At 35.8% G+C, this 14,924-nt stretch overlaps 1 protein-coding gene across 14 annotated transcripts in view; it reads left to right on the plus strand.

The window, feature by feature from the left end:
* TTLL5 (tubulin tyrosine ligase like 5) overlaps positions 1 to 14,924 on the plus strand; it is a 293,345-nt gene that overhangs the window by 123,193 nt on the left and 155,228 nt on the right. For 10 of the 14 annotated variants that reach the window (XM_007987329.3, XM_037984298.2, XM_037984299.2 and 7 more), the window contains one exon: positions 6,942 to 7,129. In XM_007987329.3, the coding sequence (XP_007985520.2) occupies positions 6,942 to 7,129 (188 nt within the window). The remainder of the gene's footprint in view (positions 1 to 6,941; positions 7,130 to 14,924) is intronic. The other 4 variants (XM_037984291.2, XM_037984294.2, XM_037984297.2 and 1 more) reach the window with 1 other exon arrangement.

The following is a 14,924-nucleotide window of genomic DNA, read 5'->3' on the forward strand; positions in this document are numbered from 1 at the left end:
CTTGGCACTCTTCTCAAAAATCAATTAATTATAAATGTAAAGGTTTATTTTTAAGGCCTCAGTTTTATTCCATTGACCTATAAGGCTGACTTTATGCCAATATCACGTTGTCTTTATTGCTACAGCATTAGAGTAAGTTTTGAAATCACCAAGGATGATTGTTCCAACTTCACTCTTCTTTTTCAAGATTGTTTAGGCTGTTCTGGATCCCTTGCATTTTCATATGAATTTTAGGATCAGCTTGTCAATTTCCTCAAGAAAAGGCAGATGGGATTTTGATAGGATTATTATCTGTGGATCAATGTGGGGAGTATCTTAACATCAGTCAAGATTTAAACACTAGTAATAGCTATGTTAAGGTGAGTTACAGCTAAGACATGTTTTATAAATAGCCAGTCTATATTTCTTAATACCTGATTTCAAATGAAATGGATATTTTAATAGACAGCTTGAGTCAGAGATATTAAATGGTCCGCTTTAATAAGTCATAAATATGACTATACACATATGTATATATCTCTGCTAATTCTGGGTAATCATTGTTGTTGTGATTTAATTTTCTAAAATCAGTAATAATAATGATCAGTAATGTTCTGGTTTGAACTGTTTTTCCCCATGTAAGAAATTCAGTAAGATCAATGTCTTCGGTGGCCTGTGTTATCAGAAAAACTTTTTCAAAACCCTCCCTTTTGATCCTTTCCAAGAAAAGGATAGGGAGCAAAAGAAGTTGGTCAGTTCATAAATATTTTCTGATATCTGTTGCAATTTCTTTTTTGACTCTTGGATTATTTATAAATATATTATTTAATTTTCAGGTAGTTGGGATTCTTTATTTTTATAATTGGTTTTTACCTTATTTCCACTGTAGTCAGAGAACATTTTCTGAATGGATTAAACAGTAGTAGATGGCAATTTACGGACAAAAAAATGTAATTTACAACAGCCTGTAATTGATTGGAGTTAAATTTTTCTGTGGTAATTGAATGCTTTTGGAATAAGAGTAAGATTTTATTTTACTATAGACTTTTTAAAGTTAAATATACAGTGTCAAATTTCAAAGGTCATCACTAAAAGAATAAAAGTATAAATTCTAATCTTATGGGGAGAAGAAAAATGAATTGCGGATAAAAAACATGCAGAGACTTAGGTGTATGCAAGCAAGAAGCATAGAAAAAGCAAGATAAATAGAAATTTAAAACATAGTAAATTGGCCGGGCACAGTAGCTTACGCCTGTAATCCCAGCACTTTCAGAGGCCGAGATGGGAAGATCGCTTGAGGTCAGGAGTTCAAGACCAGCCTGGCCAACATGGTAAAACCCAACCTCTACTAAAAATACAAAAATCAGCCAGGCGTGGTGGCTCCGGCCTGTAGTCCCAGCTACTCAAGAGGTCGAGGCAAGAGAATCACTTGAACCCAGGAGGCAGAGGTTGCAGTGAGCCAAGATCACGCCACTGTACTCCAGCCTAGGCAAGAGAGCAAGACTCTGTGTCTAACTACTAAAAACAAAACAAAAAACCTGGTAAATCAAGTCCAAATAGATCAAGAATCAAATAAACATAAATAGGTTAAACTTGACAGATTTTTAAAGCTAAAGAAAAATCCAACTATATGCTGCTTACCAGAGGCACACCTAAGTTTAAGGACACAGAATGTTTAAAAGTAAAAAATTGAAGAAAGAAACACCAGATAAGTACCAACCAGAAGAAAGCTGGTATGGTTGCATTAATGTGTGCTAAAACAGGCTTGAAGATATAGAACTTTCTTACAGATGAGGAGTAACTACATAATGACAAAAAGTTCAGTTCAGTCAAAAGTTTAACAATTCTAAAAGTGTCTGCAAATAATAAAATAGCCTCCAAATATGTAACACAAAAATGGAAACAACCACATGAAGAATGTATAAATCCACTGTCTTAGTGGGTGATTTCCACATACTTTTATAAATTATTAATACACTAAACAGATTTTTAAAATGCAGAAAGGATAAAGAGGATTTGAACAAGGAGATAAGTTTATTTATTTATAACATATAGGACTGTGCACCCAATAATTAGACAAAACACCTCAAGCATACATGATATATTTATAAAAATCTGTCATATCCTACATCATAAACAAGAGAACAAATTGCAGAGACTTGGTATCACACAGCCACATTCTTTGTCCGCACTGCAATTAAGTTGAAAGCCAGTAACAAAAAGATATAGAAGAAACCCCCATGTATTTCAAAATTTAAGAGTCAAAGAAGAAATCCTAATGGAAGTAAATTATTAAGTATTAGAACTGAATGATAATGAAAAGTTGTATGTCCAAATAAGTAGAGAGCAATGCAAATCAGTATTTGAAGGGAAATTTATTGGCTTAAATAATTATAGTTGGTGTGCACCTGTAGTCCCAGCTCCCTGGGAGGCTGAGGCAGGAGGATTCCTAGAGCACAGGAGTTTGAGACCAGTCTGGGCAACATAGCGAGATCCCATCTCTAAGAATAAATAAATAAGTAAATAAATAAATAAATAAAAACTCATATTTGAAAAGAAGACAGGCTGGAAATTAATGTGCTAAATGTCTGGCTTTAGACATTATGAAAACAACTATCATAAATCTAAAGGATAAAGAAATAATAAAGAAGACATGGGTAAATAATATAAGGAATAGAAAAGCAGACATAGAAAATATAAATACACCCAAAATGACAAAAATAATCTTGTTAACTTTATTCCAATAAAATTGAAAGCTTACATAAAATGGACCAAACTCATACAAACTATAACTTATGTAAAATTGACTCAGGAAGGTGAAGAAAGTCTGAATAGTCCTATAAGCATTAAAATAAGTGATACAGTAGTTGAAAGTCTTAAAGAAAACATAAGGCCTAGATTTATGGGTAAGTTCTAATCTTCCAAGAGGTAGATAATTTTAATATATTTTAAAAAACTCTTCTGGAGTGTGGAAAGAGATACTTTTCCTCAAGTTATTCTGTATGGCTAGTTTTATCTTAATAATAGAACCAGTTAAGGAAAGTATTAAAAAGGAAAATTACAGACTGGCTTTGTTTATGAACATAAATGCAAAAATTTGAATCAAAATAAAAGCCAATCAACTCTAGCAACATCTAAAAGAAATAGTACACCATGAGCAAGTTTATTCAAGGAATGTAAGAGGGGTTTAACGTTAGTAAACCTATAAATATCTTTCACCATATTAATATAATAGATTAAAGAAAAAACCATATTCTTCGTCATGGTACATGCAGAAAAAAATTTGATAAAATTCTGCACTCATTCATGATGATAACTCTCAGCTCATTAGGAAGAGGAGACTCCCTTAACCTGTAAAAGGGTATCTGCCAAAAACCTACTAGAGCTATCAGTCTAAATAAGGAAACGTTGAAAGCATTCTCTTTAACATTAAGAACAAGTAAGGATGCCCACTAATATTCCTTCTGTCCAGTGTTTTACTAGAGATCAGAACCAACATAGTAAGATAAGAAAAAGAAATTATAAGCATAAGGATCATCACTTCTTGGCCTTTTGGTTAAGATCAAGTGTAAGCATAAGCATCAAAAAAGAGGAAACAAAATTGTATAATTGCAGATAATATATTGTCTACATAGAAAACAAAATACTTACAGATACATTTTAGAAATAGTTATTTTAGCATAAGATTAATATTAAAAAATTAATTGCTTTCAAAATTACTTGCCAGAAGTGATAGAAAACAATCTTTTGATTGTAACAAAATGTAAATAGCATATAATTTACCATTTGAACTATTTTAAGTTCAGTGGCATTCAGTACAGTCACATTATTTTACAGCCATCACCACCAATAAAAATGTTTTTAAAAATATCACTAATAATAGCATAAAAGCTGTGTCACCTAGGAATACATTTAGAAAAGAAAGAAAGTTTTATAAGACTACATTGAAAGACATAGATATTAGAGATTAACGAAAATTTAAATAAATAAATCAAAATTTAAATAATTGAATTTAAATAAATATACCACGTACATGCATAGGAAGACTCAATATCATCAAAGTTTCCATTTTCATCACGTTAATCTCTCTATTCAATACATTTCCAACCAAAATCTCAATAAACGTGTCATTGAATTTGGTAAGCCTATTCTAAAATGATAATAGAAAGGCAAAGAGCCAAGAATAGTGAGAACCTACTGAAAAAGAAAAACAAGGTGGAGGAGCACCTTATTAATATAAAGGTCTGATACTTAAGACAGTGTGGTATTGGCATATGTGTAGACAGAGTGACCAGTGGAACAGAATAGAAAGTTAGAAACAATCACACAGGAAGATGGAACTTTGATGTATGACAGAGATGGCATTGTGGATCAGAGGAAAGGGAGAGATTTCTCAATAAATGCTTCTGGGGTTGGTTGTTGGTTATCCCCACAGAGAAAGATGAAATTAGATCCCTGCCTCACACCATGTATAAAATCAATTTCAGATGTAAAACTTCCATAATGAAATAAAATAATAAAATAAAGGAAACCATCATTAAGAACTTATGGTATGGAGCAAAAGTAAAAACAAAAGCACAAGTCATATAAGTCAATAAGAAAAAGATAGCCCAATAGAAAAATGATACCAGAAAAGAGGTAACATGTTCAACATCATTATTAATCAGGTACATGAAGACTACAATGGGAATTATTAAGACACTTGACAATACTAAGTGTTGAAGAGGCTATAGATCAACAGGAATTTTCTTTCTTTTTTAAATTTGAGACAGGGTCTCACTCTGTTACCCATGCTGGAGTTTAGTGGTGCAATCATGGCTCACTGCCACCTTGACCTCCCAGGGCTTAAGCAATCCTCACACCAGTCTTCTGAGTAACTGGGACTCTAGGCCCATGTCCCACACCCAGCTAATTTTTTGTAGAGAAGAGATCTCACTTTGCTGCCTAGTCTGGTCTCAAACTTCTGTTCTGAAGTGGTCCTCCTGCCTCAGCCTCCCAAAGTGCTGGGATTACAGGTGTGAGCCACCGTTCCTGGCCCAGGGATGTTTTTCTTTTGTTTGTCGGAGTGTAAAAAAGTACCACTTTGGGGCTGGGTGTGGTGGCTCACACTTGTAATCCCAGCACTTTGAGAGGCCAAGGCGGACTGATCACAAGGTTGGGAGATTGAGACCATCCTGGCTAACACTGTGAAATCCCGTCTCTACTAAAAATAAAAAATAAAAAAATTAGCTGGGCATGGTGGCGGGCACCTGTAGTCCCAGCTACTTGGGAGACTGAGGCGGGAGAATGTCGTGAACCCAGGAGGCAGAGCTTGCAGTGAGCCGAGATCACACCACTGCACTCCAGCTTGGGCGACAGAGCAAGACTCTGTCTCAAAAAAACAAAACAAAACAAAACAAAAAACCACTTTGGTATTACTACATAAACTTGAAAATTTACATACTTTTTGACCCAACAGTTCCTCTCCTGGGCATATACAAGAGGAGCTCTTCTACATGTGTGCCAGCAGATGTATGCAAGAGTGTTTATGGCTGCAATGTTTATAATGGCAGTATGTTTGCAATAACCACAATAGCCATTGATAGGGGAATAGAAAAATAAGCTGTGGTGTGTTTACAAAATGGAATGCCAGACAGGAAGGAAAATGAATGATTTTCAGCTATATTTAGCTAGGATAAATCTTGGAAGAGTAGTGTTGAATAACAGAGCAAGTCCCAGGAAATATCTATAGTAGGATACCATTTTTGTAGATCTCAAAAACAAGCAAAGTTTTCTGGTATTTTGTTTGTATATGCATATGCACACAAATATATTTGATAAAACTTTTTGTTTTTTAAAAAAAGAATGATTGATAAGGGAAGATTAGGAATGGGGAGGAACAAGCACATAGGTTAGTGCATATTGTTGATAATGTAATTCCTAAGTTGGGTATTAAGCTCACAGGTGTTCATTACAATATGCTTATAACTATATATACAGCTATTATAAATATTTTGTAGGTACTAAATAATATAGTAAGCATGAAAAAGTTACAGATTTAGAAAGTCAGTTGTATATGCAGAATGATCACTGTTATATTAGCATTAATTTTAAAAAGACAGAAAGGAAATAGGTTATGTTATTTCTACTTTTCTGAGTTTAAAAATTTTTTTCAAAGAGGTGACTTTTACAATCAGGGAAAATGTGAATTTTTATTTTATTTTATTTTTAGAGATGGGTTCTCTTTCTGTCACACAGGCTAGAGTGCAGTGGCATGATCATAGTTCACTGTAACCTTGAACTCCTGGGCTTAAGCGATCCTCCTGCCTCAGCCTCCCAAGTAACTAGGACTACAAGCATGAGCCACCGTGCTCAGCTGAATCTTGATTTTAAGTAATTTTTTTGCCAGAATTTCAATGCTTAAATAATAGAATGCTCTGATATTACAGTTGAAAGAAGAAAATTTAAATCTGAAAGGGAAATCAGCCGTTTGAAAATATAAGGTTATTGTTATTTTTCTCATTATACTCCATTTTGCTTTTATCCCCATTTCCCTTTTGAGCTTTCTATTATGGATGATTTGACAGTGGATGCCACAGACTGTTGACAAGTATAGTTATATAACAAGAAAAACAAATAAGAATTATAATGAATTTCAAAGATATATTTTTTATTCAGTAAGATTAGAAAATTCTAGGATTGGTTATTCCCCATTACATGTAATGAAAATTATTCTTTATGAAACTTTCATTTTAAGCAAAAACACATTAATAAATAATGCATGTGGCAGTTTGGTAATAGGAAGAGTTTCTAGGTTATGGTAACCATTTACTTTTGTGATCATTTGAAGATGGCTTATTTCTCCTATATTAAAGATCCCTAGGGTTCAGTAAAGTATCTGTTGACCTGAGATTTCTGTCATTATCCTATTTTTTTTTCAGGGCTTTGTTTCCTAAATGAGTGAAAACTTTTCTCCGTTTTAGCAGGATCGTGCTATCTAAACAAGCATCATTCAGGAATAGCCAAAACACAAAAAGAGGGAGAAGATGCTTCTTTGTATAGCAAACGATACAACCAAAGTATGGTTACAGCTGAACTTCAGCGGCTAGCTGAGAAGCAGGCAGCGAGACAGTATTCTCCATCCAGCCACATCAACCTCCTCACCCAACAGGTATGGATGGTCTGGGCTGCCCAAGAGCTCTTTGGACCTGAGGATAGAATTAGTGAAGGGTACTTTGTCTTTCCCTGTCTTTACTATTCCCATATACTGATGCCTCTTGAATGAGTAATATTAATAGTTGGTTTCAAGCTAAAGGATCAAGTGTTTCCTCTTCAAATTTAAAGAAAATAACTTTCTGTTACAGGCATTGTGAAGTAAGAAAGTCTGCTACTGGATATGATGTACCTATTTCATGGATAAACAGACTTGAATGTTCATCTGTAAATATAATTTTAAAGGATCTTTAAAAATAAGTTCTTTTCTTTGGTAAAATTTTCCATTGAGTTCTAGTCTTATAAATCTTTTTACCAGAATTTTATAACATTACCCTTAAAAAAATTTTTTTTTCTATACTGCCTTTTATTTCATGATCTCAGGATGTTTTATGGGTAACTGATTAATTTCATATTTTATTATACCCTTATCCAACATAATATCATTCTCCCCATTTTACAGATGGGAGGACCTGAGGCTGAAAGAAGTTATGTGATCAAGGTCATTCAACAAGCTGGGTGGATAGAAATAAATAACAGGATATTGTCCGTATGCTATATAGATATTAACAATCTTGCAACACAGTGAAGGTAGATGGCACTTTCAAGAGCTTTGTGAGTTCTCTTTGTCCTTCTTGCTGGTTATCCCTGTGGTGTTTAATTGAAGGAAAAGCCATATCTCTTATTCTTTAATGCTAAATGGCATCAAAGTCCTCTAAAGGAATTATCGTAATTTAACTCCACAGTTATATTTTGCTATGTTGCTGATGTGCCAAATTCCTTAATTGGTAGTAACTCTGTAGTGATAATCAAGTCTCGAAAAAAGTGAAGCTGAAAACTACTTTAAGTACATGCTAAAAGTAGGCAACACACTGCTCCCTGGTGGTATCCTACTTCTCTGTATAAAATTTTGGACCAAAACTAAAGCTAAGCGTCTCATGGACTTAGTTTTACTTCAGCCTCATCCCAGCATGTGAAGCAGTAATTATTGTCTTTCTCAAATCCTTAGTTGTTTGGAGGGAGTAAAGAAGTCCTAATGTGAAATAGGAAGCAAAGAACGCTACAAGAACAATGTTGATTCTTGGAGGGAGTTGGATAGTTAGATTTTAGTGACAGAATGATGGGAAGAGGGAATGGGATACCAAGATACAATGGGAAGGAATTTTCCAATTAAGTGGCTATGAGACAGGAAAGGCCAGCGCTCTGCTACACTTTTATCATTGGGTCACTAACTAGATTATATGTTTCCAGTTTATAAATGGACAGCTAGGAGCACCAAGACATTCAGATTTCGTGATTGTAGTAAAAAAAAAAAAATAATAGTGCTTACCTATTTCTAGCTCCTATCGTTTGCTAGACTGCAAAGCCTACAAAGTGAAAAGATCCTAATCTTGTGGGAATCCAAGGTGACTGTATCCTGATTGGGAAGTCATCCCCCTTCAGTTCATTTTTTTTTGTCTATAAAGAACTTCAGTGCCAGTGAGTTAAAAGTCCAATAGACCGTGGTTTGTAGGGATATGAACTTGCCATTAGATGTCAGTGTTAACTTTTAGAGCCTTGGTAGTAGGGTGGTCAGTGCTTGGTACAGTACTGAGGGAGGTGCTGTAGGATGTAATAAGCAGGATGGAGTAGTGGAGAAAGAGCTGGATTAGCCATCCACAGACTTGCCACTGACTCCTGTGTGATCTTGAGCAGTTCACTCCATTGTTATTCTGACACTGACTCCTGTATGATCTTTGACAGTTCATGCCACTGTTCTGCCACTGATTAGCTGTGTGATCTTGGATAGTTCACTCAACTCTTCTCCTGACACTGACTGGCTGTGTAATCTTGGACAGTTCACTCTACTCTTCTCCTGACACTGACAAGCTGTATGATCTTGGGCAATTCACTCCACTGTTCTCCTGCCACTGACTAGCTATGTGATCTTGAGCAGTTCACTCAACTTCTCTTAACCTCAGGATCTTCATTGATTGATGAGGAAAATACAACAGGGTCATGAGGATATTATGCAAAACCTGTAAATGCAATATATGTGGAAAATATTGTTATTTCAGCCATAAAAGGCTTTCAGTAGTAAATGGCTTCTAATTTGGTTAGAAACAAGTTTTTAGATGAAGTGTACTTTTTAGTAGTTTTTCAAAAATTATTGTGGGTACATAGTAGATGTATATATTTATGGGGTGCATACGATTTTTTTTATTTCAGTAGGTTTTTTTGGGGAATCAGTGGTGTTTGGTTACATGGATAAACTCTTTAGTGGTGATTTCCAAGATTTTGGTGCACCTATCACCCAAGTAGTGTATACTGTAACCAATGTGCAATCTTTTATTCCTCGCCCGCCTCCCACCCTTCCCCTCAGTTCCCAAAGTCCATTATATAATTCTTGTGCCTTTGTGTCCTCATAGCTTAGCTCCTACTTATAAGTGAGAACATATGATGTTTGGTTTTCCATTCCTGAGTTACTTCACTTAGAATAATGGGCTCCAGCTCCCTCCAGGTTGCTGCGAATACCATTATTTTGTTCCTTTTTTGTAGTATTCCATGGTGTATATATATACACACCACATTTTCTTTATCTACTCATTGATTGATAGACATTAGGCTGGCTCCATATTTTTGCAGTTGCAAATTGTGTTGCTATAAATATTCATGTGCAAGTATCTTTTTCATATAGTGACTTCTTTTCCTCTGGGTGGATACCAGTAGTGGGATTACTGGATCAAATGGTAGATCTACTTTTAGTTCTTTAAGGAATCTCCATACTGTTTTCCATAATGGTTGTACTAGTTTACATTCCCACCAACAGTGTAAAAGTGTTCCCTTTTCACCACTTCCATGTCAGCATCTATTATTTTTTGATTTTTTATGGCCATTATTGCAGGAGTAAGGTAGTATTGCATTGTGATTTTGATTTGCATTTCCCTGATAATTAGTGATGTTGAACATTTTTTCATATGTTTGTTGGACATTTGTGTATCTTTTTTTGAGAATTGTCTATTCATGTCCTTAGCCTTTTTGATGGGATTTTTTTTTCTTGCTGATTTTTTCTTTTAGTTCCTTGTAGATTCTGGCTATTAGTCCTTTGTCGGATGCACAGTTTGTGAAGATTTTCTCCCACTGTGTGGGTTGTCTGTTTACTCTGCTGATTATTTCTTTTGCCTGCAGAAGCTTTTTAGTTTAATTAAATTCTATCTATTTATCTTTGTTTTTGTTGCATTTGCTTTTGGGTTCTTGGCCATGAGGTCTTTGCCTAAGCCAATGTCTAGAAGGGTTTTTCTGATGTTATCTTCTAGAATTTTTATGGTTTCAGGTCTTAGATTTAAGTCTTTCATCTATCTTGAGTTCATTTTTGTATAAGGTGAGAGATGAGGATCTAGTTTCATTCTTCTACATGTGGCTTGCCAGTTATCCCAGCACCATTTGTTGAATGAGGTGTCCTTTCCTCAGGTTATGTTTTTGTTTGCTTTGTCAAAGATCAGTTGGCTGTTAAGTATTTGACTTTATTTCTGGGTTCTCTATTCTGTTCTATTGGTCTGTGTGCCTGTTTTTATGCAAGTACCATGCTGTTTTGGTAACTATATCCTTGTGGTGTAGTTTGAATTTGGGTAATGTGATGCCTCTAGATTTGTTCTTTTTGCTTAGTCGTGTTTTGGCTATGCAGGCTCTTTTTTGGTTCCATATGAATTTCAGGATTGTTTTTTCTAGTTCTGTGAAGAATGATGATGGTATTAAATTGTTGAATTTGTAGATTGCTTTTGGCAGTGTGATCATTTTCACAATATTGATTCTACCCATCCATGAGCATGGGATGTGTTTCCATTCGTTTGTGTTATCTATGATTTCTTTCAGCAGTGTTTTGTAGTTTTCCTTGTAGAGGTCTTTCATGTCCTTGGTTAGGTATATTCCTAAGTATTTTATTTTATTTTTTGTAGCTGTTGTAAAAGGTGTTAAATTCTTTATTTGATTCTCAGCTTGGTGGCTGTTGGTGTATAGCAGTGCTACTGATTTGTGTGTGTACATTGATTTTGTATCCGGAAACTTTACTGAATTTATTAGATCTAGGAGCTTTTTGGATGAGCCTTTATGGTTTTCTAGGTATATGATCATATTGGCAAACAGCAACAGTTTGACTTCTTCTTTAATGATTTGAACGCCCTTTATTTCTCTTGTCTGATTGCTTTGGCTAGGACTTCTAGAACTATGTTGAATAGAAGTGGTGAAATGGGCATTCTTGTCTTGTTCCAGTTTTCAAGGGGAATATATTCAACTTTTCCACATTCGGTATAATGTTGGCTGTGGGTTTGTCATAGATGGCTTTTATTACCCTCAGGTATGTCCATTTTATGCCGATTTTGCTGAGGGTTTTAATCATGAAGGGGTGCTGGATTTTGTTGGATGCTTTTTCTGTGTCTATTGGAATGACCATATGATTTTTGTCTTTGATTCTGTTTATGTGGTATATCACATTTATTGACTTGTGTATGTTAAACCATGCCTGCATCCCTGGTATGAAACCCACTTGATTATGGGGGATTATCTTTTTGATATTCTGTTGGATTAGGTTAGTGGCAGAAACCACAATTACTTGTGCACCAACCTAGAATTTTGTTTGGGATTTTTGCATCTGTATTCATCAAACAGATTGGTCTGTAGTTTTCTTTTTTTGTTAATGTCCTTTCCTGATTTTGGTATTAGAGTGTTACTGGCTTTATAGAATTATTTAGGGAGGATTCTCTTTTTCTATGACTTTTGGAATAGTTTCAATAAGATTCGTCTCAATTCTTCTTGAATGCCTGATGGAATTCAGCTGTGAATCCATCTGGTCCTGGGCTTTTTTTTATTGGCAATTTTTAAATTACCATTTCAATCTTGCTGCTTGTTATTATCTGTTCAGAGTTTCTATTTCTTCCTGGTTTAGTCTAGAAGGGTTGTATATTTCCAGGAATTTATCCATCTCCTCTAGGTTTTCTAGTCTGTGCACATAAAGGTGTTTATAGTAGCCTTGAGTGATCTTTTGTATTTCTGTGGTATTGGTTGTACTATCTCTTGTTTCATTTCTAATTGAGTTTATTTGGATCTTCTGTCTTCTTTTCTTGGTTAATCTTGCTAGTGGTCTATCAATTTTTTTTTTTTTTCAAAGAACCAGATTTTTGTTTCATTTGTCTTTTGTATCGGGTTTTTTTGTTTCAATTTTATTTAGTTATGCTTTGATCTTTGTTATTTGTTTTCTTCTGCTGGGTTTTGGTTTGGTTTGTTCTTGTTACTCTAGTTCTCTGAGATGTGACCTTAGATTGTCTGTTTGAACTGTTTCAGGCTTTTTGATGTAGGCATTTAATGCTATGAACTTTCTTCTTAGCACCACTTTTGCTGTGTCCCAGAGATTTTGATAGGTTGTGTCACTGTTAAGATTCAGCTCAAGGAATTTTTACATTTCCATATTGATTTCATTGTTGACCCAATGACCATTCAGGAGCAGATTATTTAATTTCCATGTACTTGCATGGTGTTGAGGCTTCCTTTTGGAGTTGATTTCCAATTTTATTCCACTGTGGTCTGAGAGAGTACTTGATGTAATTTTGATTGTCTTAAATTTGTTGAGACTCATTTTGTGGCCTATCTTGTGGTCTATCTTGGGGAATATTTCATGTGCTGATGAATAGAATGTGTATTCTGCAGTTGCTGGGTAGAATGTTCTGTAAATATCTGTTAACTCCATTTGTTCTAGGGTATGGTTTATGTCCATTGTCTCTTTGTTGACTTTCTGTGTTGATGACCTGCCTAGTGCTGTCAGTGGAGTATTGAAGTTTCCCACTATTACTGTGTTGTTGTCTATCTCGTTTCTTGGGTCTAGTAGTGTAGGGTCCAGCCCCACAGGGTCGGTGGATTTTTCTCCCCGTGTGCGGAGACGAGAGATTGTAGGAATAAAGACGCAAGACAAAGAGATAAAAGAAAAAACCACTGGGCCCGGGGGACCACTACCATCAAGACGCGGAGACCAGTAGTGGCCCCGAATGCCAGGCTGCACTGATACTTATTGGATACAAGACAAAGGGGCAGGGTAAGGAATGTGAGTCACCTCCAATGATTGGCAAGGTCACATGAGTCGTATGTCCACTGGACAGGGCGACCTTCCCCGTTTGTCAGCCGAGGTGGAGAGACAGAGAGAGAGAGAGGACACAGCCTATGCCATTATTTCTGCATATCAGAGACTTCTAGCACTTTCACTAATTTGCTACTCTTATCCAAAAGGCAGAGCCAGGTGTACAGGATGGAACACGAAGGCGGACTAGGAGCGTAACCGCTGAAGCACAGCATCACAGGGAGATGGTTAGGCCTCTGGATAACTGCTGGCGGGCCTGACTGATGTCAGGCTCTCCACAAGAGGTGGAGGAGTAGAGTCTTCTCTAAACTCCCCTGGGGAAAGGGAGACTCCTGTTCCCGGTCTGCTAAGTAGCGGGTGCTTTTCCTTGGCACTGATGCTACCACTAGACCTCGGTCCGCTTGGTAACAGGCGTCTTCCCAGACACTGGCGTTACCTCTAGACCAAGAAGCCCTCTGGTGGCCGCTTGTCTTCTGGTCACTTCTCACTATGTCCCCTCAGCTCCTATCTCTGTATGGCCTGGTTTTTCCTAGGTTATAACTGTAGAGCAAGGATTATTATAATATTGGAATAAAGAGTAATTGCTACAGACTAATGATTAGTGATATTCATATATAATATCTATTATCTATATCTGGTATAACCTATTCTTATTTTATATATTTTATTATGCTGGAACAGCTCGTGCCCTCAGTCTCTTGCCTCGGCACCTGGGTGGCTTACCGCTCATATAGTAGTAATTGTTTTATGAATTTGAGAGCTCCAGTGTTAGGTGCATATATATTTAGGATTGTGATATTTTCCTGTTGGACTAGTCCTTTTATCATTATATAATGTCCCTCTTTGTCTTTTTATTGCTTTGGATCTTTAAAGTTTGTTTTGTCTGATATAAGAATATAAGAATAGCTACTTCTGCTCACTTTTGGTGTCCGTTTGCATGGAATATCTTTTTTCACGCCCTTAAGTTTATGTGAGTTTATGTGTTAGGTGAGTTTCTTGAACTTATATGTTAGTTGAGTTTCTTAAAGACAGCAAATTTTGTATCTTTTAAGGGGAACATTTAGGCCATTTACATTCAACATTATTATTGAGATGTGAGGCACTATTCTGTTCATCATGCTAGTTATTGCCTGAAGACCTGATGATTTTTGCATTGTGTTATTGTTTTATAGGCCCTGTAGGATTTATGCTTTATGGAGGTTCTATTTTGGTGTATTTTGAGGTTTTGTTTCAAGATTTAGAACTTTCTTTAGCAGTTTGTGTAGTGCTGCCTTGGTAGTGGCTAATTCTCTCAGCATTTGTTTGTTTGTCTGTAAAAGACTTTATCTTTCCTTCATTTATGAAGCTTAGTTTCACTGGATACAAGATTCTTGGCTGATAATTGTTTTGTTTAAGGAGGCTAAACATAGGACCCCACTACCTTCTAGCTTTTAGGGTTTCTGCTGAGAAATCTGGTGTTAATCTAACAGGTTTTCCTTTATAGGTTACCTGATGCTTTTGCCTCATAGCTCTTAAGAGTCTTTCCTTTGTCTTGACTTTAGATAACCTGATGACTATGTGTCTAAGTGATGATCTTTTTGCGATGAATTGCCCAGGTGTTCTTTGAGCTTCTCCTATTTGGATGTCTAGATGTTTGGCAAGGCCAGGGAAG

This window comes from Chlorocebus sabaeus, chromosome 24 (assembly GCF_047675955.1).
Source record: "Chlorocebus sabaeus isolate Y175 chromosome 24, mChlSab1.0.hap1, whole genome shotgun sequence".
Lineage (NCBI taxonomy): Eukaryota > Metazoa > Chordata > Mammalia > Primates > Cercopithecidae > Chlorocebus > Chlorocebus sabaeus.